General features: G+C 38.7%; 1 protein-coding gene across 2 annotated transcripts in view; it reads left to right on the top strand.

Annotated features, from left to right (window-relative positions):
• CTNNA2 (catenin alpha 2) overlaps nucleotides 1-25,250 on the top strand; it is a 1,193,101-nt gene that overhangs the window by 1,068,245 nt on the left and 99,606 nt on the right. For both annotated transcript variants that reach the window (XM_030837530.2, XM_030837533.2), the window contains exons 10-12: nucleotides 17,483-17,575; nucleotides 18,169-18,325; nucleotides 24,854-25,054. In XM_030837530.2, the coding sequence (XP_030693390.1) occupies nucleotides 17,483-17,575; nucleotides 18,169-18,325; nucleotides 24,854-25,054 (451 nt within the window). The remainder of the gene's footprint in view (nucleotides 1-17,482; nucleotides 17,576-18,168; nucleotides 18,326-24,853; nucleotides 25,055-25,250) is intronic.

Below are 25,250 nucleotides of genomic sequence, written 5' to 3'. Positions count from 1 at the left end.
CTGTCCTGCCTGGCCTGGTTAGATGGGTTCAGTGTGCCCACAGCAGACCCCTTGGCTGGGAGCAGGAGTCTGGTTAGGCAGGTCCCTGAAGGCTTTTTGGGGGGACTAGATTGGTGAATGCCTTTTCCACTCTGATGTGCTGTACTCAGGCCAACGCCTTCATCCTGTGTTGCTGACCCCCTTTCTCATGTCTGTGAAAGGGAAATAACTTGATACCATTGTCAAGTTCAGGGACTCTGACTCTAACTGCTCTTGTGTCTGGGTAAACCTCAGGAGCAGGACTGGCCTCAGGCAAAACACTAAAGTCAACCAAGGCTGAGTTTCCAATCTCCTTTCTCCAATCTGCTGTCTACCCTCAGTATCAAATTGTGTTTTCTCTTCTATTGTAGCCTGTTGCTTGTAAAGCACATCTTCTGCCAGAGTTCTATGCTGGAGGAGCATTCAGCAAGCTTATCACGTCAGCTTTTCCTACATCCCTCTTAAAGTGATTTTAACTTAAATTTGGAAGGCTGCCTCATTGACTCTCAATTATCTGTAATTTTAATAATGGCCTTTTCCACTGGTAGGATTACAGAGGGTGCAATTGTGTTATATATTTTATATATACAGACTTTGTGTGTGTCTCTGTGTAGGGCCTGGAAACAGACGCCAGGTTCAAATACTGGCTCTGCTATCATTGGCTGTATGACTTAGGCAAGCTACTTATTCTCTCTCTTAGCTTCTTAACTTCAGTTTTCATCATCTGTAAAATGGAAACAAATGGTTACCCATTTTTAAGGTCTGTGGTGATCAATAAATAAGCATCATGTCGGGTTTTGTTGAATATGTCCTGGAGTTAGTCTGCAGGAGTTCAAACCTGACTTTCCTGCTTTCTGTCGTGTGACCATGAGGTCACTACTGAACCTCCTTGGACCTCATTTACTCACCTATAGAATGGGAACGATAATAGTACCTACCTCATAGGGTTTTGCAAGGATATAATGAGAAAATGCATGTAAATCTTCTTAAGAAACTGCACAATTAATACTCACACATTCAACTCTTCTTGTATTATTCTAAGCATTGTGAGAATTGAATGAAATTAGAAACGTTGAAAGTGTCTTAGGCACTATTCAGGTACCTAGGATTCCCTTGAATGTAAACTTCTCTAAGAATCCTGGATATAAAGAACTACATGAATTTTATCCTCCTTCTGTCACCCTTATAACTTTGCAGGGGGAGGGTAACAGAAGATGGTCATTGTGTGTGCACATGTCTGCATTTAGGGGAAAGAATCTGCAAAAAATATGACCCACTTGATTTCAGCACCCTGAGTGGCCAGGAACACGTGCTTTTGGTGTCAAATCACAGGGTCTCACTTGTACCCAGAATATTAATGAATAATGATAGTAATTTGGCCTCTCTAATTAAAAAGTGTTAAAAAAAAACCCTCTCAAACTGTTTACTTCTATAGATTTGCAAAAGGTGATGATATGGGGAGACTATATATATATATATATATATATATATATATATATATATATATATATATATATATATATAGTCTTTAAAGAAGGCAAAACAAGTGTACTAGCCTGTGGACAATGGTTTGAGGAGCAAAACTTCACCTCGTCATCTCTCACTCTGGAACCATGGGCAGCACTGCACCCTTCAGGCCTTGTTCTGGATCTAATGTGTCCTGGTACATACAAGATACAACTCCCACAAGAAGTATATTCACCCAAAGAGTGCTGTTTTCTTCCAAGTAGACCCTTTGGGAGTTTTGCCCATATTCTAGACATACTGCCTCCAACATGTTTTTTGCACTGATTCTTTGTGAATTCCATTAAAAGTCTTGGATGCATTCTTTGGAACATTCTCAAATTTAGTAGCTCTTTAGTCCCTGAGGATAGACTGGGTTTTTGGAAAAGTTACATCTGGTGAAACGATGAATGATGTAACAGAATTTAGGTAAATATAAATACATGAAAGGATGAGGAATCAAAAGGTCCTTGCCTTTGAAGAACATCACTGGAGAAGTACTTGGGAAATGATGGGAGTACAGAGGGCCTCACTGAACAGAAGCAAAGAGTTTCAGGACTGGGGTACTTGACACCATTCATGTCCTGGCCTACAACCTGACAAACACCAGAATATTACCATATTCGAGGGGTTAGCAAGCTTTTATTAAGAGCAGTAATATTTTAGACTCTGTGGAACAGATAATGTCTCACATTAACCATTCTTAACTCGAAGACCATATAAAAACAAGCCATTGGCTACATTTGACCCATGGGCATAGATTGTTACTCATATTTCATCACTAAATATTGCCAATGAAAAAATGTATACCTATATAACCGTATGTATAATATATTCTACTGTGAGATATAGGTATTAAGCTCTTCAAAAGTTAGAAATTTCCCTAGGCTTCAGGGAATGTTAAAACAATAATCATAACTATCACTTACTTAACTAAGAGCATTTTCATAGATGAAAAGACCCAAATATCTTCATAGCTCTCTCCTTTTCTCTATGTGTACACACAAAATACTATTGGTGTTTCCACAATGAGTATGTTTGCTAAACCTGGATCCCATGGGGAAAAAAAATGTGGAGCCTATTAGAGGCAAAAGGCCACAGTTAGGTAAACAGCTATGCTGGAAGGCACACAGCTAAACAGAAACAAGATGCATAGAATTTCCTCATGACTTGTTTTTCTCTGGGACTATTCGTCAGAAGGCCGTCTTTATTACATAGAAGATTAAAGGTCAGGCTGACTGGCCATTCACCCAGATGACTGATTCAGCTAGGGAAAAATGTGACCCACTGAGGATGACAGCAAAAACAGTTCTCTTGTAGAAAGTTGCTAAGCTGAGGCACACGTGAAGGGCATTGTGGGGCTCAATCTATTCCTTCGAGCATTGGTTATGAGCATGACCTTGGCTGGGAGCTGACCCGTGCTTTTGCAAGCACAGCTGCTCCTTCCATCTAGATGTGGCTATGGTCTCCTGAGGGTGTGCAGATGAAACCAGGATGCATCTGGGGTCCAAGCCTGGCCATGGTGCTGGACTGTGATGGCAGCTTCTGTTGCCTAACAAGGTGGAGGTGGCTTCTTGAAGGTCACCTTAGAAGACACGCGACTCCATGTGGCAGGGCCCTTTCAGAGATGGTTCCCAGATCACATGAAATAACTCTGCTGCTTACCCTCTGGCACAGCTCTGCCCTATTCTCTGGGCATCATAGAAATGTGTTTGATTTCAAAGCTGAGCAAAACACTGGTATGTTTGCAAGTATTGGTGGGGCTTGTGGCCCATAGAAGGAAGGGGATGCAGGGCACTCCACAAGGGACTGTCCACCTTGGGGGAGACTTGTAAAAGCTTTGGTTATCAATGAAATCAAGAGGCTTTGGCTGTGTGTGTGTCACACAGGACAGAGGTACGAAAATGCTCTCATAGCTGCAGTTATGATGCTTTCACTTTTGAAGGAGAGTGTATCCACTGGGTTAATGATGTTGGATAGCCAGGAAAAAGTTTTCATAGGTGTTGTTATACAAAGGAGAACTTGAAGCAGGTATCAGGAACCAGAGTATGAAGGCAGGTAAAGAAAGTAGAACAAGGATGAGTGTAAACACATGGAAGGGGAAGAGGGGTTTGGAGACTATCAGAGCATGCTGCTACACAAGGATGGCTTTGTCTACATTGTTGAATGAGCACGAGGTCTCAGTCTTCTCCTCTGTGATGACTGAGGGACCTGGATTGCCACCTGGTTTGGGCAAGAAATGGGTGGGGAAAGCCTTGGAAAAGGGGAGCTCTGATCTGCACCCAAACAAGCTGGGACTTGGACACTAGGGGGAGAATTGAAGCTTCACGAGAGAACGTAGGGAAGAATGCAAGAACAGATCTGAACTGAAGAAAGGAAGAGCTGGTAATGGAGGACAGGTAAAATGGGGCAAGCAGATTTGAGGGACTGAGCCTAGAAAGATTCCGGGAGACAATGGAAATGGGAGGAGGAAGAATTTTTATAGATGCTTGAGGGCTGGGAAGGAGGTGATAAGGCTATGGGGCTGGTTTGAAGGTCATTTCTTCAGTCTTTTTCCTTGTGTAGCCTAGGGTCAGAGTCAGGTCATCTCCCCCACCCCCATACATATTACTCTAGTCTACCTGGGAGCCCTCTGAAGTTGTGAAACCGGTTTCTGGGGTTTCTCCTCCAGACAACGGCCCATTGCAGTGACCAAGCACAGGTGTCTGCCAAGGAGCCCCCGGGGAGGACCAGTACCTTCCGTTAGATATACCCTGGGTTTCTGACTGGGCTACCTGTGCACACTGGTGAAGCCCAGGGTGAAGACTCGCAAGGGGTTAGGTGGAGAAGTAGTGAAAGATGAAGTGGAAGTTCAAGGAGAATATAAGTGTAGATGAGAGACTGCAAAACTGATCATCTCGGTTAGTTCAAAGAAGCCCAGAGAGTGGAGAGTGATCCTCTAGCTTCAGGAAGGGGTGATTGATGGGCTATACTGGGACGTAAGACACATGGCATCACAGACTCATATTTGCTTCTTTTGACTCTGCTCACCAGCAAACTTAGCATGGGTAGTGGAGAACATCCTAGAAGTCATTCTGGGTGTCTGTTCCCCTCTCTTTCCACCTTCCTGTCCTCCTTTTACTTTTATTTTATTATTATTTTTGTCTCAGAACTTAACACTGTTAAATAGACCTGGGAGGGGCACGTGGTTTTCTAGGCTACGGATATGTGCCCCTTCCTGACCTACTTAATTTGTTGATGGGACTTGTGCCGTAAATACCACAGTATGATAGCCTTCCCATTTCCTGCTATGAAGTTGCTTTGGCATATTTGACAGGTCTAATAAAACTGACCGTTTTTTTCTGCCCAGGTTTTCACCTAAACTAGGGCTTTGCAATCTTTTTTTCATAAAGGGCTAGATAGTAAATATTCTTGGCTTGTGGGTCCTGTGGTCTCTATCATAAATACTCAACTCTCCCCTCGTAGTTCAAAAGCAGTCATAGACAATATATAAGTGAATTGGCAGAGATGTGTTACAGTAAGACTTTATTTACAAAAACAGGTGGTCAGAGGAAGAAAAGACAGAAGAAATTTTAGATAAAGATGACAGAGCTTACAGAAAACTCCCTACCCTTAAATATTTCCCCAACAGCTTACCTGGGGAGCCTGAAGTTTCTACACTGTACATTTTTCCTTCAAGTTCTTCAAGACTTGGGAGTATCTTAATTGGGTTAAGGTATTATGTTAGGAGGGATAGATTAGAGAATATTTTCCTAGGAGGAGAAAATACTACTTTAGTGAATACTGTGATCAATTATCATCCTTTGATGGGTTAACAGTGATAAGAGGGTATAGGACTCAATAGAGGTAAGTGCAGGTGGGGGCAGGAGATAAGAAAACATCCAGGATAGGGAGGCTGCCCTGGAACCACATTCATACCTGTTGTGTGTGAAATCTTGTACAGGGAACCAGAGGGGCCACGAGGATGAATAAAACACAACCATTATTCTCAAGGAGGTTGGAATTGAATTGAAGATGTACAATATCTATGTGTATCTGCATATTTAATTCTGTATGTACCCATCCATCCATCTGCACATACCACAAGTAATGAATTAAACAACAGTTTGCGGAAAGTAGCCACCAGTAAGGCAGGTAGTAAGCCTGAAGAGGTTTAGAAGAGAGATCTATTTTTATTGGCCAGTATGAATGGGACGTCTTCATGGACTTGTGGACCTTGAACTGAACCTTGGCTGATTGCTAAGCATTTAATTGGTGCAGGCACCTCCCCCCAAAGAAAACAAACCCTGGAGTATAAAGTGGAGGACGTAGGGATTTCTATTTCCCTCATCAAGTTGGAATTCTGTGCAAAAAGGGCTGAAGTCACAGGTTCAGTATTGGTTAGGATGCTTAGAGTCCGTCCTCCTCACTGTGGTTATGGCCTTGACTCCACCCCTCCACTTGTCATCTTGAAATGTCTAAGACCAGGCTACGGAGAGTGGCTGTACTCATTTATTATCTGGATCTTCTTCAAACCTTCCCTGGGTGTTTCAGTGCATCCCTTCTTCACTGCTAGAGCCAGAACCTGAAGCTCTGGCTCCATTCATAGGCAGTGGGGGATCCATCTCACATATACGAAGGTCAACATGTTTTATATGGAAATACGTTAAGATTTTATTTACTTACATGAGACTCTGAGAGACCAAATAGTAGTGGAGAGTAATAACTTAATTTCTCAATGAATGGTTGGAGGAAACAAAATCCCAGAAGGTCTATAGTAATGAAAAGGGTATTACATTCATTGCATGATTTTAGATAACACATGCTAAGTCCCTCCTATCCTTTTCACACAACCACATTATTGATGAACAGGTATCAAGAAGGCATTAGGTGATGCTTTACTGCATTATTTTAAGCCACTGAGGTTTTTATATATGAAGGGTATAGATTTATGCTGAGTGATTCAGTTACAAAGCAGGCACATCAATTTGTTCATGAATGTGAACTGACGATTACCTTCATCAGAGTCACCAGGGCAGACTGATCACTTTAATTTGGGCAGAGGCATGCGAACAGTTATTGGCTAGTGGTGTGTGTATACCTGAGAACACAGGCTGCTCAGCATCCCTGAGGAGCCCTAGGAATGCAGATTTGTGTCCTCACAGGTGTGTAAGTACCAGCAAGGGTACAAAGACTGGTGGGATTAAGAAGAAACTGTTCCCCAGCACCATGTGGCAAGATGTTGTATAGGTTTCATTTGGTCTTAGCTTCTGAAAGCTGATTTGATGATAAACTGTGGAAAGGATGGCATGGAGGACATATACTTGCTTGCAACTCCAGATTGTAGAACTTGGGGCCCTCCTAGCTTGTATGACTAGTTTATGACAAGTTGAATGGTGTTCTACTTTATACTGCAAAAAGGCAATTTGTGGGGTTTAATAAATTCAAAAAATTAGAATTGAGTACCTGTGATCCCAGCTATGTACTAGGTGTAGTGAAGGCCTCTGTCCTGCAAGAATTCACAGTCTAGCTGGGAAAATGAAGTGACTTTTTAAGCAATCCCGACTTATACTTGTGGTTTGTAGAATGAAGGCTGGAAAGGCATTCAGATGAGGAGGTGTCCGAGAAGGCAAGGAGAAACAGTGTCCAGGAGTGTAGAGCTAATGCTGGTGACACTGGAGAGGTAATAAATCATGCCTTGCTAGGGACCTTTCAGCAAGCAATGGCCATATGTAAACAAGCACCGTAACATTCTCCCTAACCCAGAAAGTCCACTTCTGACAGAAGCGAAAACTGGATGCCTAAAGATGTATGTTACTCTGTTTTTAGTAACAGCAAACATTGGAGAGTCCTTTAAATGTCTGGCAACAGGGAATTGACTTGCCAAATAATAAAGTGAAAACATTTGGTGATTTTATTCTGTTATAAAAATTGACTACAAGTATACAGACACTGGAAATATTTGCGATATAAGAGATTAAGCAGTAACGAAAGGGTACATATTGAGATTGTAACTTTATAAAAATTGTAACTGAAGGATGCAATAATCACACATAAAATTGACCTCCCTTTATTCTCTGTCACTGCCTCCATTGTATTTCCTTTGTACTAATCTTCATGATGTGAACTATAAAAATACATTTACTTGTCTGATTTAAATATAAGCTTCTCTAAGGAATATAAATCATGCTTAACTTGATCTCCTCTGTATCTTCACTATATGGTACATCTAAGGTACTCAATATTTGAATGGCTGAATGCATCAGTGATTGATATTATTAAAGTATTTATTTGATAGTGACCTTTAAATAAAATGCACAGTATGAAAATAATATCTCTCAAATCCTTGCTGGGTACTGGGTTAATAACTGTAACCATTTTCATTTCAACCTTATCACCAGTATGTTTGTTTGTTTCTATCAGCATTTTTTTTTTATAGTAGGTCATTGTTGGTTATCTATTTTAAATATAGCAGTGTGTCCATGTTAATCCCAAACTCCCAATCTATCCCTCCACACCATTCCCCCGGTAACCATAAACTCATTCTCTAAGTCCATGAGTCTGTTTCTCATACTAAGTGAAGTAAGTCAGACAGAGAAAGACAAATATCATATGCTACTGCTTATATGCAGACCTTAAAAAAATGATACAAATAAACTTATTTACAAAACAGAAGAATTTTAATTGAAATATAGTTACTATACAATATTATATAAGTTACAGGTGTACAATATAGTGATTCACAATTTTCAAAAGTTATACTTCATTTATAGTTATTATAAAATACTGGCTATATTTCCTGTGTTATACAATATATCCTTGTAGCTTATTTTATACCTAATAATCTGTACCTCTTACTCCCCCACCCCTATCTTGCTCTGCTTCCTCTTCCTTCTCCCCACTGGTAACCACTAGTTTGTTCTCTATATCTGTGAGTACCAGTTTGTGTTATCGTTGAAAAAATTGAGGCTCACAGAGGCAAAGCACCTTTCTTGGCTGGCAAGATGTAAACCCCAGGCTGCTTGCCTCCAGAGCCCAGCCTCTTGATCATCATATGATTTTTAAACATTAAAACATATAGAATAATCAAGAATGTCAGATGCTTCAGTGAGGTCCTTTAAAACAAAAGTAAGAAAAAGCGTTTCTCATTTTTTCCTCTCCTTCTGCGTCTTCATGCTGCCCCAGCTGCCAACCTCTATTAAGCCATCCTTCCCTGATCAAACTATCCCTGTTGTCTAAGCCTCTTCAGTCCTTCAGAGCCTCAGTTACTGGTAATCAGGTTGATAAACTCATCTCGGTCTGAGGCAGCTACATTTTTTTTTTTTAACAAACATTAGCTCATTTTATTATTGCCATAAGTAGCTACATTTTAAAAGCATTTCATAATATCTCAGAGTGAAAGAGAGACACTGTTGCAAACATTTTTGGGGACAGCCAGAACTTTCGAGCTCTGCTCCAATCAAGCTGTGAAGGTGGTCACTAAATCTACTCCTATGTCCATCTCTGTGGAAGTTCTTTGTCTTCTTAAGGTTGAATTCCTTTGGCATAACATTGGCTGCTTCTGTCTTGCCTCTCAGAGTTCAGGGAAGTGTATTGCTTTGTCTCTTACTGAATTAAAGAATTCTCCATCTGTAATATAGGAGGTATGTTTTGTAGAAACCTTGAAATTCTGTATCAGATAGGCATGTATATGTTAACATCATTTTGTGTCCTAATTGTATCAGTGCAGGTAACTGAATAAATCTTCAGATTGAGACCATAGCTCTCTTCATTGCTATGATCATCATAGAGAATAACATTTGCCTGGAATTCACGACATCGTCTCTTGTCCTTATGGTTTCATATGACCTTGGTGATTGAAAATTCCATAAATTCCCTTTTAATAGTAAATAAGTTCATTTTATCCTCAAATTTATGATGATAATGAAATATTAACATGAGAAGCAAGTGCTTTATAAATCTCTGAATTGCTATTCTGCTTTATTTCAATAGTGTGCTCTTCTTAAAACACCCATATGGTACCTGAAGCTGTAAAAATTAGTGAAATGATAAAGTGGGGGTTGAATACACTGAATATGTGCTGGTGTCTGGAACTGAACAGAACTGCAAATATTTAAGAATGTAATTTGATTTCCAGGACCAGAAAAGAAGAAAACATTCTTGTCTTTCTGATGTACCTCATATCACTTTGTAGTTAAATGCCTAAATACTATAGCTGAGATTTTTAATGTCTAATTAAGGAGCAGCCTTCCAGGTATTTTTGGCTTTTCTTGTAAGTGTTCAAACAAGACTATGGCATTACTGAGACAGAGCTACTTTCTGTCTGTGATGTCCACACAAAACCAAATTTTTCTTAAAGACAGATATCATAAAATATCAATTATATGTGGAATCTAAAAAATGATACAAATGAACTTACTTACAAAACAGAAACAGACTCACAGACATAGGAAACAAACTTACGGTTACCAAGGGGAAAGCTGGAGGTGGGGAGATAAATTAGGAGTTTGGGATTAACATATATACACTGCTATATATAAAATAGATAACCAACAAGGACCTACTGTGTAGCAAAGGGAACCCTTCTCAATACTCCGTAATGACCTATATGGGAAAAGAATTTTAAAAGAGTGGATATATGTATACGTATGGCTGATTCACTTTGCTATACAGCAGAAAGTAACACAACATTTTTTTTTTGAGGTGATATCTCATTGCGTTTTTTTTTTTTTAACACCTTTATTGGAGTATAATTGGTTTACAATGTTGTGTTACTTTCTGCTGTATAAAAAAATGAATCAGCTATATGCATACGTATATCCCCATATCCCTTCCCTCTTGCATCTCCCTCCCACCCTCCTTATCCCACCCCTCTAGGTGGTTGCAAAGCACGAAGCTGATCTCCCTGTGCTATGTGGCTGCTTCCCACTAGCTATCTATTTTACATTTGGTAGTGTATATATGTCAGTGCCACTCTCTCACTTTGTCCCAGCTTACCCTTTTTCCTCCCCATGTCCTCAAGTCCATTCTCTACATCTGTGTGTTTATTCCTGTCATGGCCCTAGGTTCATCAGAACCATTTTTTTTTTTTTTTAGATTCCATATACATGTGTTAGCATACAGTATTTGTTTTTCTCTTTCTGACTTACTTCATTCTGTATGACAGACTCTAGGTACATCCACCTCACTACAAATAACTCAATTTCGTTTCTTTTTACGGCTGAGTAATATCCCATTGTATATATATGCCACATCTTTATCCATTCAACTGTCGATGGACACCTAGGTTGCTTCCATGTCCAGGCTATTGTAAATAGAACTGCAATGAACATTATGGTACATGACTCTTTTTGTATTAAGGTTTTCTCAGGGTATATGCCCAGTAGTAGGATTGCTGGGTTATATGGTAGTTCTAGTTTTTTAAGGAAACTTCATACTGTTCTCCATAGTGGCTGTATCAATTTACATTCCCACCAACAGTGCAAGAGGGTTCCCTTTCCTCCACACCCTCTCCAGCATTAATTGTTTGTAGATTTTTTGATGATGGACATTCTGAGTGGTGTGAGGTGATACCTCATTGTAGTTTTGATTTGCATTTCTCTAATGATTAGTGATGTTGAGCATCTTTTCATGTTTTTGTTGGCAATCTGTATATCTTCTCTGGAGAAATGTCTATTTAGATCTTGTGCCCATTTTTGGATTGGGTTGTTTGGTTTCTTGATATTGAGCTGCATGAGCTGCTTATATATTTTTGAAATTAATCCTTTGTCAGTTGTTTTATTTGCAAATATTTTCTTCCATTCTGCGTGTTGTCTTTTTGTCTTTTTTATGGTTTCCTCTGCTGTGCAAAAGCTTTTAAGTTTCATAGGTCCCATTTGTTTATTTTTCTTTTTATTTCCATTTCTCTAGGAAGTGAGTCAAAAAGGAGCTTGCTGTGATTTATGTCATAGAGTGTTCTTCTTATGTTTTCCTCTAAGAGTTTTATAATGTCTGGCCTTATATTTAGGTCTTTAATCCATTTTGAGTTTATTTTTGTGTATGGTGTTAGGAAGTGTTCTAATTTCATTCTTTTACATGTAGCTGTACAATTTTCCCAGCACCACCTATTGAAGAGGCTGTCTTTTCTCCCTTGTATACTCTTGCTTCCTTTATCAAAGATAAGGTGACCATATGTGCGTGGGTTTATCTCTGGGCTTTCTATCCTGTTCCATTGATCTATGTTTCTGTTTTTGTGCCAGTACAATACTTTCTTGATTACTGTAGCTTTGTAGTATATTCTGAAGTTCAGGAGCCTGATTCTTCCAGCTCTGTTTTTCTTTTTCAAGATTGTTTTGGCTATTCGGGGTCTTTTGTGTTTCCATACACATTGTGAAATTTTTTGTTCTAGTTCTGTGAAAAATGCCATTGATAGTTTGATAGGGATTGCATTCAATCTGTAGATTGCTTTGGGTCATATAGTCATTTTCACAATGTTGTTTTTTCCAATCCAAGAACACGGTATATCTTTCCATCCATTTGTATCATCTTTAATTTCTTTCATCAGTGTCTTATAGTTTTCTGCATACAGGCCTTTTGTCTCCTTAGGTAGGTTTATTCCTAGGTATTTTATTCTTTTCTAACACATTTTAAATCAACTATACCAATAATTTTTTTTAAATAAAAAATAATAAAAACCAAAATAAAATAGATCAACAGCAAGGAACAAAAAACAGACAACTTTGATAGCTACAGTGTTCTGTTCATGAGGAACTTCGAGCTGTGTGGTGTTTTTTTGGTACATGTGTTTGATTGAAAACATCTTGCATTTTTAAAAATCACAATGTATTTTTATGAGGACTCCACACATTCTTGATTTTGTCACTTTTATCTCTGCCATCATTGTCCCTGGAATATCTCTATCTGTTTTTGGTCAGCTAAGGTGATGATTAAAGGGTTCAGGAATGGATGCCAATCATACAGATTTGGTTTAAGGAGCAAGTTCCTTTCTTAGGAGAATCAGCATCAGCTCTCCCTGGTAGTTTATTGTCTTTCTAAAACTGCTAATTATATTATTGTTTGATTTATCTATTTACCCAGTGTGCCTCCAGAAGAGTGAAAAATATCATAGTCTTTGAGCATCCAGAAAATTGTTCTAATCAGGCAATCAGAAAAGCATTATAAGATGGATATCTTACCTCTCCATGATGTGTTTACTTGATTCCCAGCCAGGAGTACTGATCATTTCTTTTTTGAACCCTTAAAGCTCTTGTAGTCAGCAGCATACAACGTAGCTAAGGCTGCTAAGCTTCCTTCTTTCCCCCAAGATAACCAGTTTTTAAGGCACCTAAGTCAAGGATAGAAGACTTGGCCAAGTCTTTTTAGCTTTTACTTCCCCAAATCCATTATGCTCTCAGAAGTCATGGAGGAGGGTTTCCTTTCCTGAGAGAGTCTTGGGAAATTTAGTGCAATTAGCTCACCAAGGCACTATGCCACCTTTACTCATGGCCTAGTCACTTTCAGAAATCATAGATCAATCTAAATAGCCCAACATTTAATAGTTAATGATAGACTTTGTTGTTTTTTGAGCCCCCAGGAAGCCAATTGACTCTTGTTGCCTGAGCTAAGTTGTAAACAATTCAAGAGTGGAGAAAGCAGAGGCCAGCACCAGCCTGTAAATGTTACCTATTTAGTTGATTCAAGCAGGTTTCAAAATTCTAGTAAATATAATCATATCACTCAATTTTGGTTTGCAGTCTCATAACACTGATCTATTAATGGTATATTTTTCATTTTTTTACTCCAATTAATTTTTTTCTAATGTCTCATGATTCTATTCTACTATTCTCTTCCCCTCCTCCCCCCCTTAGGAAGACTATCATGCCAAATTTTTTTTTTAAAAGGAGAAAATATTGTGATTTGAAACATAGGACATTTTATTTCACCAAAGAGTTTCTGATATCGTAACATAAGAGCTGTAGTTAAAGAACAGTTAGTTGAAATCAATCATTAAGTACCTACTGTGTGCAGTAGCCTTGTACTGGTGTTGAAATATTCACTGGCATTTCAAGCTGCATTATTGATTAGGAGCTGCCTCAAGACTGAAACTTAGTGTTTGCTGCCAGAGTTCTCAAAATCACAATATATAAAACCATCTTCAGAGTCACCATGACGTCAATGAGTCCAGTGAGAAACACAAAGGCAAACCAAAGGAAAACAAGGAAGATAGGAATTTGGATTGTGTCCATGACCAGTTTAAAATACAGAAGCCTGCCTTTGGAGATAGTGAAATCCTTAGCATCGTGTTGGAAATATTTTCAGAATGTTGTAGAATATAACACAATGTAAATGAAATTCTGATTTTAAGTAGACTTAAACAGCAGGAGTACATTTCAGAGTGGAGGCTGCCAGGCTTTAGGATTTATAAATCAGTAAATTAAAGAGAATAAGTAATTGAAGAACTATTGGGAGTTGTCACTTCTTTATTTTTGCTAAGTGTTGCTAGCACTATTCCCCTACTATGATTCTGTTGCGCAATGAAGTCCCCACACTAGATCTGAGACATAATAGAGTTTATTAAACAAAGGATGAAGAAACATTTCAAAGGATACAAAAAAAATTTTTGGTTGTTTGTTTTTTATCACAATGTGGAAGTTACTGGTTGGCATCTCCCTCACACAAGAGCCCAGTTCTTCTCAGCCCCATCATTCCCAGGGACCTGCCTGGGGACCTGCCACCAGCATGTGCAGGAGACTGTGTGGTCTGGAGAGCCACCTCTGTGCCTTATACAAGCCATTACAGTATTCCCTTCTGTGCTTAGGCTGACACTCTTCTGCCGTCTGCAAGCCTTACCTCTAAACCATACTCAGGCTTCTCCCTGACTTATACTAGGCTCCCTTGAGACTCATACAAGTGCAAGAAAGTATTTTATCAGAGCTGGTGATATAATAGATTGTAGTTACTGCATTAAAAAAAACACTTTTATTATGGAAAATTTCAATCATATCTTAAAGTAGAGCCTGTATAATGAACCATCATATAGTATCACACAGCTTCGACCATTCTGAACAAATAGCCAGTCATTTTTTCTATACCTCCACCCATTTCCCCTACCCTAAATAACTGTGAAGCAAATCCCAAACATATAATTTCATCCATAAGCATCTCGATATATGTGTGTGTGTGTGTGTGTGTGTGTGTGTGTATATATATATATATATATGGCTATGGACACTTAACTAAAGTATTACTAGGGTATTTTAAAACATTACATAAAAAAATATATAAAAGCTATGGACACTTTAAATAAAATAACTGAATTATTACTAGGGTATTTTAAACATTAACCCCTTAATATCATCAAATATTTAGTGAATTTTAAATTTCTTTCATTGTTTTACAATGTACATATATATAAAAATTCATTTAAATATTTATGGATATTTATATAATGGTTTATTTGTCTATTCAGGATCTATAAAGGTCTGACTTTTTTCTACTAGTTATCACCATCAGGATTTTCATGATGGCATCCATGTGGTTTTATTTTACATGTTTGTCTCTTGGATTTCTGTAAATTGAGAATCGATCCTAAGGCTGATCATTTTCATGTTTTGTTGTTTTTGTTGTTGTTGTTGCTTTTGGCAAGAACGTTTCATAGGTAGTGTTCTGTCGTTCTATCAAAAGATACATAATATATGGTTCCCTTTCTTTTTCTTATTTATAAATATTTTTATGTCAATAGCCATTTAATACTTGGTCTAGAGCCTTTATCTCATTGAGAGTGCTGGTATTTTCTTACTTTTCATCTTACAAAGATGCAAGCAAATATTACCCAAGATCTGATTCCTGGAGCATTTTAAAGTTTTCATGTTGTTGTCCTTATATAGAGTCATATGCCAAACTCTTTAGCAGTTGTTCACTGCAATGGAAAAGTGTGACCTCAAGTCTCTGTCACATACCAAGCAAGGATGATAAAAAGCAAACAAAACCATCATCTGAAATCATCATTTCATAAAATGAAAGGTTTTTAACAGCAGAAATGGGAAGAATTTAAGATTAAAAGACAGAATTTTAAATTAAATACATATATCTTTCTAAAAAATTCATCACACCATCCTGATTTCACATGCCACCATGGACAGGGGCCACTGCATTCTGGACTCAAACAATGGACTAGAATGTAAGAACTATTGTTTAGCTCCATGACGTTAGTAAACATCTGCTAGAAGGTAATGTGAAAATTTGTCCAGCCAAATTACAGGACTAACAACTTTATCTTTAAGAGTATCTTTAACTTATTATGTATTCCAAATCACTATATGCAATTTTCAAAAGCTATTAAAAGGTTACTCTTTAATTCAATAAACATGTATTGAGCACCAATTCTATGTCACATACTTATTCAGGTGTTTGGAATACAAAATACAGTAGAATACAAATATAACAAAGATTAATAAAAAAGCAGAGTGGAGACAATATTGAAATTGAGAACCTGCATTCTTGCTCTCCCTCCAAGGAGCCTCCTCATACCCCTGGGCATTTAGTATCCTATGAATGGGTATAAAAAGGCATGTTTGTCTTTCTCTTTGAAAACTAAGTTACATAGTGAAAATTATCTGAAGAATCAAAGGTAAACTATAAAATATAAGAAACTACATGATAACTTTTGGAATTAAATCTGTGGTTTCTCATAGTATATATTCTCACTGTAATAGACTTAATATGTTCTTTCTTAAAAATTTCAAAATGGGATTCTTTGCACTAATGATTTATTGAGGTCATCTTTGAAAGTATCCCTAGTATCACCATCTATCCATCTCCTTTTGCTGATAAGGAAACAATCCTCCAAATGTGACATGACTTACAGAATGGGTTAGTGGTTGAGCCTCCTGATCTCCAGCTCTGTGCTGCTCTCCCTGTTCCACACTAAGGTTTCTTTCACATTAGGAACTATACACATACACAGTGCACTTGAATCTCCCAGAGCATTAAGGCATAGTAGGGAGGCAGTCTTGTTTTGGAGAGCAGAAGTGAACAAAAAAGTGATACAAAAAGGCAGGTGGCCACAGGGCTCCTACGGATTCTCTCTGCTAATCATGTACTCTACTTGCCCTACTGCTCCTAGCCCTGGCAACCCTTCTCTTCTCCTTTGCCCTTTCTAAACCCCATCCTCCTGTCCTCTTGACATCAGCTTGGTGGGACTGATCAGTGTTTTGATTATAACTTTGTGTGCTGTTGACCTTGGCCAATCAGGCTGGCCTTGTATTACCAATTCTCACTCCTTGAAGAGAAGGAATAACATTGAAATGCTTGACCTGGGAACTTGAATTCAGTTCAGCTGTTTTGGCTGGTATAGTATATTTTAAAAATCAAACTTGAATGCCTTTATAGTGGACTTGCACGTCCTCATTGGCTGCACACTCCCCCCACTGCCTACTGGATTACACCAGGCTTTTCTACACACTTTTCGGAACTGCCTGGCCCCTGAAAGCATTTGAGTTGACTACTGGTGGACTGACATCTTCCTGACAGACTGTGACAGGAAGATCTTGGGTTCTTTGGGGTAACAGACACTAATTTTCAGTTTACTATGGGTCTCTTTAAAATCAAAAGCATTGCCTATGCCATCTCTCTCACTGGTCAGAATTTAGTACTGATGTGGCCAAAATCACAATGCTTTGCATTCAATAATGAGTCTGAGGGAGTTCAAGTGAGAGTGTAGATGGAGGGGGAAAGAGTTCAGAAGAACCCAGTTAAAATACATTATTGTGTGTGCTCAAGAATCTTGAAGCAATGATTTGTTATTAACACCTTGCTTTTCTGATAGAAATGCCTACAGACAGAAGACTTAGTAATATTTGGTTTAATACAGAAGGGTCCCTTTATCTTATTTGTGAAAGGATTCTCCTGGATGTGGCACTCTTCAGGGAAGGTACAAGGTCATGCAACAGTGTATTTTCCCTTGGTCCCAACATCATTTTCATTCAAATCCTCTTCAATACAGGTTGCCAATTTGGCCTGTTCCATCTCCAACAATGAAGAAGGGGTGAAACTAGTTCGGATGGCAGCCACCCAGATTGACAGCCTGTGTCCCCAGGTAAGCCTCATTTACTTTGTTTCCAAAGCCTGATATTTCAGATCTTCTACGCTCCAGCCCTCATGTCACTCATTTCCTTGCCTTGCCCTCTTTCCTCTCACTAGAAAGTGCTACCCAACGTTCATGGGCCATTTCAGGTTCTGCCTTTCTCAAAAAGAACTTCAAACTATTCCAGGCTCTTCAGAATTACTGTGGCGATTATTCTCTTTTCCACTCCTATTGACTTTCTTCTATTTGTCTTGGACTGTTATTTCAATGCTCCATATCTATTTACCTTTAGTGTCTCAACCACTAAATTATATGCTTGCGCATGTAGAACAAGACTTCTATTTCTGCCACATCTGTGCTAAGTAGGCTTTGTCCAGTAAGCACTTTTTGAAACCTATATCTTACAAAAAGAAGAAAAGCAAACAAAAATTAGTAGTAGTTGATAACCTACTTTAAGTTTCATGTTTTGATTGTCCTTCCAAACACTGGGAACCCACTTATCTGTGGAAGCTGCAGGGTCCAGGATTTCAACATGATCTTTGACCTGCTTGTTCCTCTGTCAAAGAGTGTGGTCAATATGTCCCTGGATTGTCTCTAACAAATAGGTCATCAATGCCGCTCTCACACTGGCTGCCCGGCCACAGAGCAAAGTTGCTCAGGACAATATGGATGTCTTCAAAGACCAGTGGGAAAAGCAGGTCCGAGTGCTGACAGAGGCTGTGGATGACATCACCTCAGTGGATGACTTCCTTTCTGTCTCAGGTAATCACAAACGGGCCCCTTACAAGGCAGCCGAAGGAAGAGAACAAGATGAGATGAGGAATATCTTTCAAATGTCATGGGTCTCTGTTTCAAGTGCTCTCCTTGGCCCTTTGAGCTGTCAATCATCTCTGCAACTGTAATTGTAACACCCTCTTGAAAATTCTTCTCTGCTGTGCACATTATTTCAAGACACTGAGCCAAAGCATTTGGGGGGAAAACACAAATTTCTGATCAAGATATTAGAAACCTGAACAGATTATTTAAGTAGAGTTAGGCTCCTTTTTACTTCCTGGAGTTTTTAAAATAGGATGGCCTTTGATGCATCTGAATCATCCATCTAAAAAAGGGTATGGGTTATGAGACTGGTTACGTTTAAAAATCAAAAAAACAATGAGTTATTCCAATTTGGCTGCATTAAGTTTTTTTTCCCTCAATAAGTGAAGTTACCCAGGTTTGTGATAAGCTGGGAAGAAATGTTAGCCACAGAATGAACCTATTAGAAGGTACTTGGGAGGCATTGAGGCTTTGAGCACTTGACCATGAGGTTGTGGAAAGAAGTGAGAGAGAGTAACTAATCATCACTGGAAACTGTAACTTTCTTCTTTGTAAATGAAGCCAGACTGAAGGATGTTGGCGCATTTGAATAACCATGTAATCAATTTGACCTTTAACGGGGCTCATCAATGCTGTTTCAAATTTGGCTACCGCCAGCTAATGGGCCTTTTTCCAAACACATTTGACGAAACACACTTGGCCCAATTCACCTGGAAAAGTCTCTATGGGAGGCATGGGGGAGGAGGTCACCAGAAACCTCAGCCTCCTTGCGAGGCATTAAAATAACCAAGTGACGCTTGAAAATTCAAATTGACCAGGTGTTGACTCTACCCACAGGAATATGGAACTCACACCTGACAGTTCAGGTGCGCCCTAGCCTTGACCAGGACTTACTGAGGTCTGAGAGGGAGGGGTTGCAGCACAGCTGGTGGGATCCAGACAGACAGGGCCTCTGACTGCAACAGTGTGGAAGGGATTTCTGCAGGAGGCTTAGTGTATTTAGAAACTTTTCTCTAGTTGCAGTCTTTCCTTTCACCAAGAAACTGACAGTGAATTCCCACTGGGGGCTTGTGTTTAAAGCTTGTCTGAGAACAGCATAGTTGAATCTGTAGATCTGATGGATGATGGAAAAGCCAACTTTGAAATCATGGAGGGCAGGGCAAGGGAGATGGGAAAAATGAGTGAACACATGCTCAGTATCTATAATTTGTCTGATTTTCTGCTATTTGTTTTAATTCACACCAAAGTTTTATAAGATAGGCATCACTATTCTGAGCCTTCCTTTGAGAAAAGTAAGGCACTGAGAGGTAGGTAACTTGGCAGAGGTATAATTAAAATCCAGATATCCCCTTTCCAGAATCTATATAGTTCTCAGTAAGTCTAGATAGAAGGGAATTTGCCTTTGATGTTTCCAGTTGTCATTGCAGCTCCTTCCCCACCCCCTCAAACCTCGCCATCCCCTCTGGAACCACCATTCCACTCTCTTCCCTCTTGGAAACCTGTCTTATTCTTCATTCCTAAAGTGCTTTGTTTTTGATGACTTGTCAAAGCAACTATTCATTTAAACATACCCATATCCAGGGGTTGACTGATAAAGAACTCAATGTGTTGCCATTCCTGGGATTTTTGCTTCACTGATGCGTGAGTCCTAACAACATAAAAGATATGCAAGAAATGTATCTTTCATAAGGTTCTTAGAAATTGTTTGGATAGACATATTGGGGATTTGAGTGGTGGGGAACAGAAGGACGGACACCAGGACTGAGCATCTTTCTTGTATGTAGTCAGTCTTTGCCAAGATGACTATAGGGGTCCCCAAAAGGGGCAGGGGGACTCTCCAACCAGCCTCAGAACTCACACAGCAATCCTAACAGCACCTGGAAATCTTATGCTATTCCCCTTCTATCTACAATTGAATAGAAAATATACTACCTTTTTCAAAGAGGAATCATTTCAGAACTTAAAGCTTTCCCAACTGCTCCTTTTCTTTAAATGCATATATGAAAATTTCTGAGGGTAGAGAAAAGCAAGGTTAGGAGGTCTTATCTCAGACTGTTTCAGTAGTGCAAAGCTTTTCTTAATTTTCTTCCACTGGATATGCCTCTGCCACCTTTCTCCCTGCCATTCCTTTGTGCATCTCATTATTACCAGCAACAAGAAAAGGCTTTGGCTTCCGCTGATAACACTGTGCAGTCCAACCCCAGTGGTACAAGCGCTGCGGCATGCCATGACAGGAAAATGAACAGGCGCTGTCGGGGAGCCAGCCTTGGCAGGACCTGCTAGAGCATGCCTTTGGACTTGACAATCGGAGGCGGCAGGCACCTTTCCACAGATGGGCTTGACAAATAATGACACTGACCACTCTGTCCTGCTGGTAGACTGTAGATACAGCCCGATAGTTGGGGAAACTACTTCTTATCTCCTCTCCGAGCTGGAGCCAAAACATCTGCATCAGTAAATTGCAAGGTTGGCCCAGGAGATATTTTGAAATGGCATTAATGACACTTTATGTATCAGTTTCTTCTTAAGGGAATATCTATTCTGGCAGGAAACTCTATTTTGAAAACAACAACAGAAAAGATTTTTTTTAAGGGATAGTTTTGTTTTGCTTTCTTTCTTTTTTTTTTTTTGCTACCTGAACTTGTGTGTCTGAGTGCTTAATTTGTCCATATGAAAAGCAGCAAGTTTGGGGAGCTACTAACATTACAGGAGCAAAACCAATTTTCAGATGTAGTCTGGGCTTATAAAAAAAAATGAAATGGCTGTATTAGAACACTTAAACTTTTCCCACTGGGCAAAAACTAAAATTTTTAATAGTGTCTTAAATTGAACATCTTGGCATTAATCACATGACAGTTGAATTCTTGGGTTTGGCTCACAAAATAGCAGGCATCTAAGATCTGAAAAAGCTGTTAACTCAATCCCATAATGTCTAAAAGTTTTGTTTTGCTTTGTTTGCCTTTTCCTCTTTTACTTGTTTGGTTTTTTTTGACTCCAGGGTCTTGAGTTTGTTTCATTAAAAAATTCACAGACTGAACTTTGCTTTTGAATTTAGAAACTATAGCTTTAAAGCTTATAATAATCAGGTAGTCTGATCATCTGTGATTTTTTAACAAGATTATATCTTTCCTGAAATCGTAAGGTTGCAAAAATTCAAGGAAGTTTACCACAAGATACGTTGCAGTCAAATGTTTTATGATGTTTAAAAACCATGCTTTCCATCCGGGCATCCAAAGTACCTAAGGGGTTTATCCCAGCAATGTAATCATCTCTGGAATACAGATGCTTTTTATTATTACTTTGTCTTCTATGTTATTTTCTAGTTGGAACATCATTCCTCTATCTCCTTACTTAATGAATTCTTTCTCCTGAAAATACCGTAGGATAAAAATATATAATTGATTGTCCCTCTTCAATGGACATGTTTATTCAGGATTTCTTCTTTGATTGCCTGCTCTAAGGTGCTGTCAGTTATGAAAATATGAGTTAAGTGTGGATTCTGCCTTTGAATAATTCACTGCCCTTTTTGATAGATACTAGACCAGAGTAATTCCAAACTTGTAAACCCCAGACCTGATGGTGTAGGGACTAGGGGTGGAGAAGTTATTACAAGGGGTCCAGGGAAACCATATATAAACCAAGTGTCATCTTTTGATTAAATAATATGTCTACAAGAACAATATAGCTCTTTTCAAGTGCATTATTGGTACTTAGATTAATAAAGTACAAATTTATTTTAAAACATTCTTTATCATAGTGGCTTTTACATATATATCATCCACTGGTATAACTACTATCATGAGGGAATTGTAATTCATTTTTTTATAAAAGGGGTACCTCTAATTGGGTAAAGTTGGGAAATGCAGAGTAAACTATCTCAACATTTCATAAAAAGAGTTGATTAAGAAAACTGAGTCATTTAGTAAACTAAAAATTAGTAAAATTAATATTTTATTCACATATGATTAATATGACTAACCATTGAACAAATTAATTGGCAATTCAATTAAAAGCAATGCTGTTGCTATGATGGCCTCCTTCAATTAATGTATACAGTTGACCCTTGAAAAACTTGGGGGTGTGGGGCACCGACCCTCCCTCCACACAGCTGAAAATCTGGGCATAACTTTACAGTTAGCCCTATAGATGGGAAGTTCCGCATCTGTGGATCCAACCAACCTTGGCTCTGTGGTACTGTAGTACTTACTACTGAAATAAATCCATGTATAAGTGGACCTGCACTGTTCAAACCTCTGTTGTTCAAGGGTCAACTGTAGTTATACCTATGAAAGCATATTCTTTTTCTTGTTCCTAATTAGATTAGTTGCATATTTTAGTTTGGAAATTAGATTTTAAAAACTATCATTTCATTTTAGGATATTAGGTCATGAATGGACTTCTTACATTTTAAATTTTGTTAATTCCAGTACATTAGTATCTAATGTAATTGACAGATTCCTCTGTTTTGCATTCAATTCCATCTTTAAACTATGCACAGAAAAATGGTAGGTATGCTTATTCTTACATTATGTTATTCAAAGAAAATGCCTGTTTTTTTTTTTTTTTTTTTTTCCCGGTATGCCGTCCTCTCACTGATTTGGCCTCTCCCGTTGTGGAGCACAGGTTCCAGACGCGCAGGCTCAGTGGCCATGGCTCACGGACCTAGCCGCTCCGCGGCATGTGGGATCTTCCCGGACCGGGACACGAGCCCGTGTCCCCTGATTGGCAGGAGGACTCTCAACCACTGCGCCACCAGGGAAGCCCGAAAATGCTTGTTTTTGACATGAACACCCTCGCAGTTGCCCATTTTCAGGGACCACGACATATTTTAATTGTCTGGAGGAATCCATCAGGGCAGTAAGAGAGACCTATTTGAATCAAACTTCTGTATTTAAAATCCTGTGCCAAGTTTCATTTGAGTAAACCTTTTTTTTTAAGGTGTCCTTTTAGGTGAGTTTGCATGATCCGATCCAAGATCTCATAAAGAGGTGGTTTCAGAAGTTCCTTAATCAAAATGAAAGCCTTTAAGTCTCTATTTTCACAACTGTCTTTCTCGTTCTCTCAGGAAAATATCAGCATTCAGGAAATAACTTCTTGTGAGTTTAAGATATCTAAATATTAAAATTTAAACATTTCATTTTTTTTCTATTCTAATTTCTATTTGAAACCAGAGAATGTAGAAATCAGAAATTTATAAATAGTTGAGTGAGGAAATCATATTGTATGAGGTCAAACAGATGTTCCTTTATGAAACATGTTATACTTTGCAATTTTCTATCCAATGTCTTATAAAAACAAATATTTTCTCTGAGTGATTGGTTTAATTAAAGAAGGAGAGATCCATGGGACAGACTGGGATTTGCTGAGTACCCTCCCATCTCTCCTTCTTTAGGAATTTATAAATCAGAACTAGCTCTAGAAACTTCTTAAAGAGGTAACCATTCAATTTAGTCCTTTATTAACTATTAATTGAACAGTTATAATTTCTTAAGGGTTACCAGATTACTTAAGACTACTTCCAAGCTTGTCCTGTTATTCTATTGTGTGTGTATATGTATATTTTCAGCTTAAGTTCTTTTTTTTCTCAGAGTACTAAACTTTTTGAACATTTCCTTAGAATTCTGTTTCTAAAGAATGTTCAAGGAATATAATAACAGATCTCACATTGGACATGGAAAATACAAAATTGCACACCTGCAAAACTGTAAGGGACCAGACTGCATGTTTTTTCTAGGCTGGTAGAGAGAAAAGCCTCTCATCCTGCCTGCTTGGATTCTGCTTTGGACAATGATGGAGAGTGATCCCTGACCTTGACTCCAATCTGAGGGAACCAGCCACAGACTGGATTGTATTACAATTGTGGGGAACTCTGTGATCCTCTTCACCTGATCAGTTTCCATTGCATATACGTTATGCATGACACAACATTGGAAGACTGATGGGGTGATATTTGTTCATTTTAAAGTCTCCCTTAAATGTTTCCTCAATAAAAACATAATCCAACCCAAAGTGCAACTCTGAACATGTCTAGAAACGTTGCTGCTTGGTGACTTCTTGTTCGCTGCCACTACCACTCTTAAAAGACCTTTTCACCCAATAAATCTTAAACACTGAAACAAAGAAAGAGATATTTTTAAAATTGGTGGTTCTCAAAGTGTGGTCCCCAAACCAGCAACATTACCATCACCTGGGAACTTGGTAGAAATGCAACTTCTTGGGCCCGACCCCAGACCTAGTGAATCAGAAACCCTGAGAGAGACACCCAACAGTCTCTATGATGCTACAAATCCTCCAGTTGATGTTCAAGTTTGAGAACCACTATTGTAATTATAAACTATGTTCTTTAAATATAATTTCAATGTTATTAGGCATGTATTGAGATGTACAAGTTGATGGCTTGTGAGTTAATGAATCTATCTTCAATAGGTTTTTAAGTGTGTCAGTGGTATAAATGTGTATGTGTCCTCTCCACAGAAAATCATATCTTGGAGGATGTAAACAAGTGTGTTATAGCCCTTCAAGAGGGGGATGTGGACACTCTGGACCGGACTGCAGGGGCTATCAGGGGCCGGGCAGCTCGAGTCATACACATCATCAATGCTGAGATGGAGAACTATGAAGCTGGAGTTTATACTGAGAAGGTGCTGGAAGCTACAAAATTGCTCTCTGAGACAGGTAACCATGGATATTAGGTTTGACCAAAATGTCAGCACCATGATTAATTTCCATACCTGAATCAGTCTGTTTCATTGTTTCCCATAGGTCTTTCTGCTTCTAAATTATACATGATCATAAAAAGGGTGCTCTTTATTTCTTGAGTTTGAATTGGAATACTTTAGCAGAATAATAATTTATTATTTTGCAGTATATA

This window comes from Globicephala melas, chromosome 12 (genome assembly GCF_963455315.2).
Source record: "Globicephala melas chromosome 12, mGloMel1.2, whole genome shotgun sequence".
Taxonomy (NCBI): Eukaryota; Metazoa; Chordata; class Mammalia; order Artiodactyla; family Delphinidae; genus Globicephala; species Globicephala melas.
The sequence above is the reverse complement of the archived record's forward strand: the minus strand, read 5'-3'. Positions and strand labels throughout refer to the sequence as shown.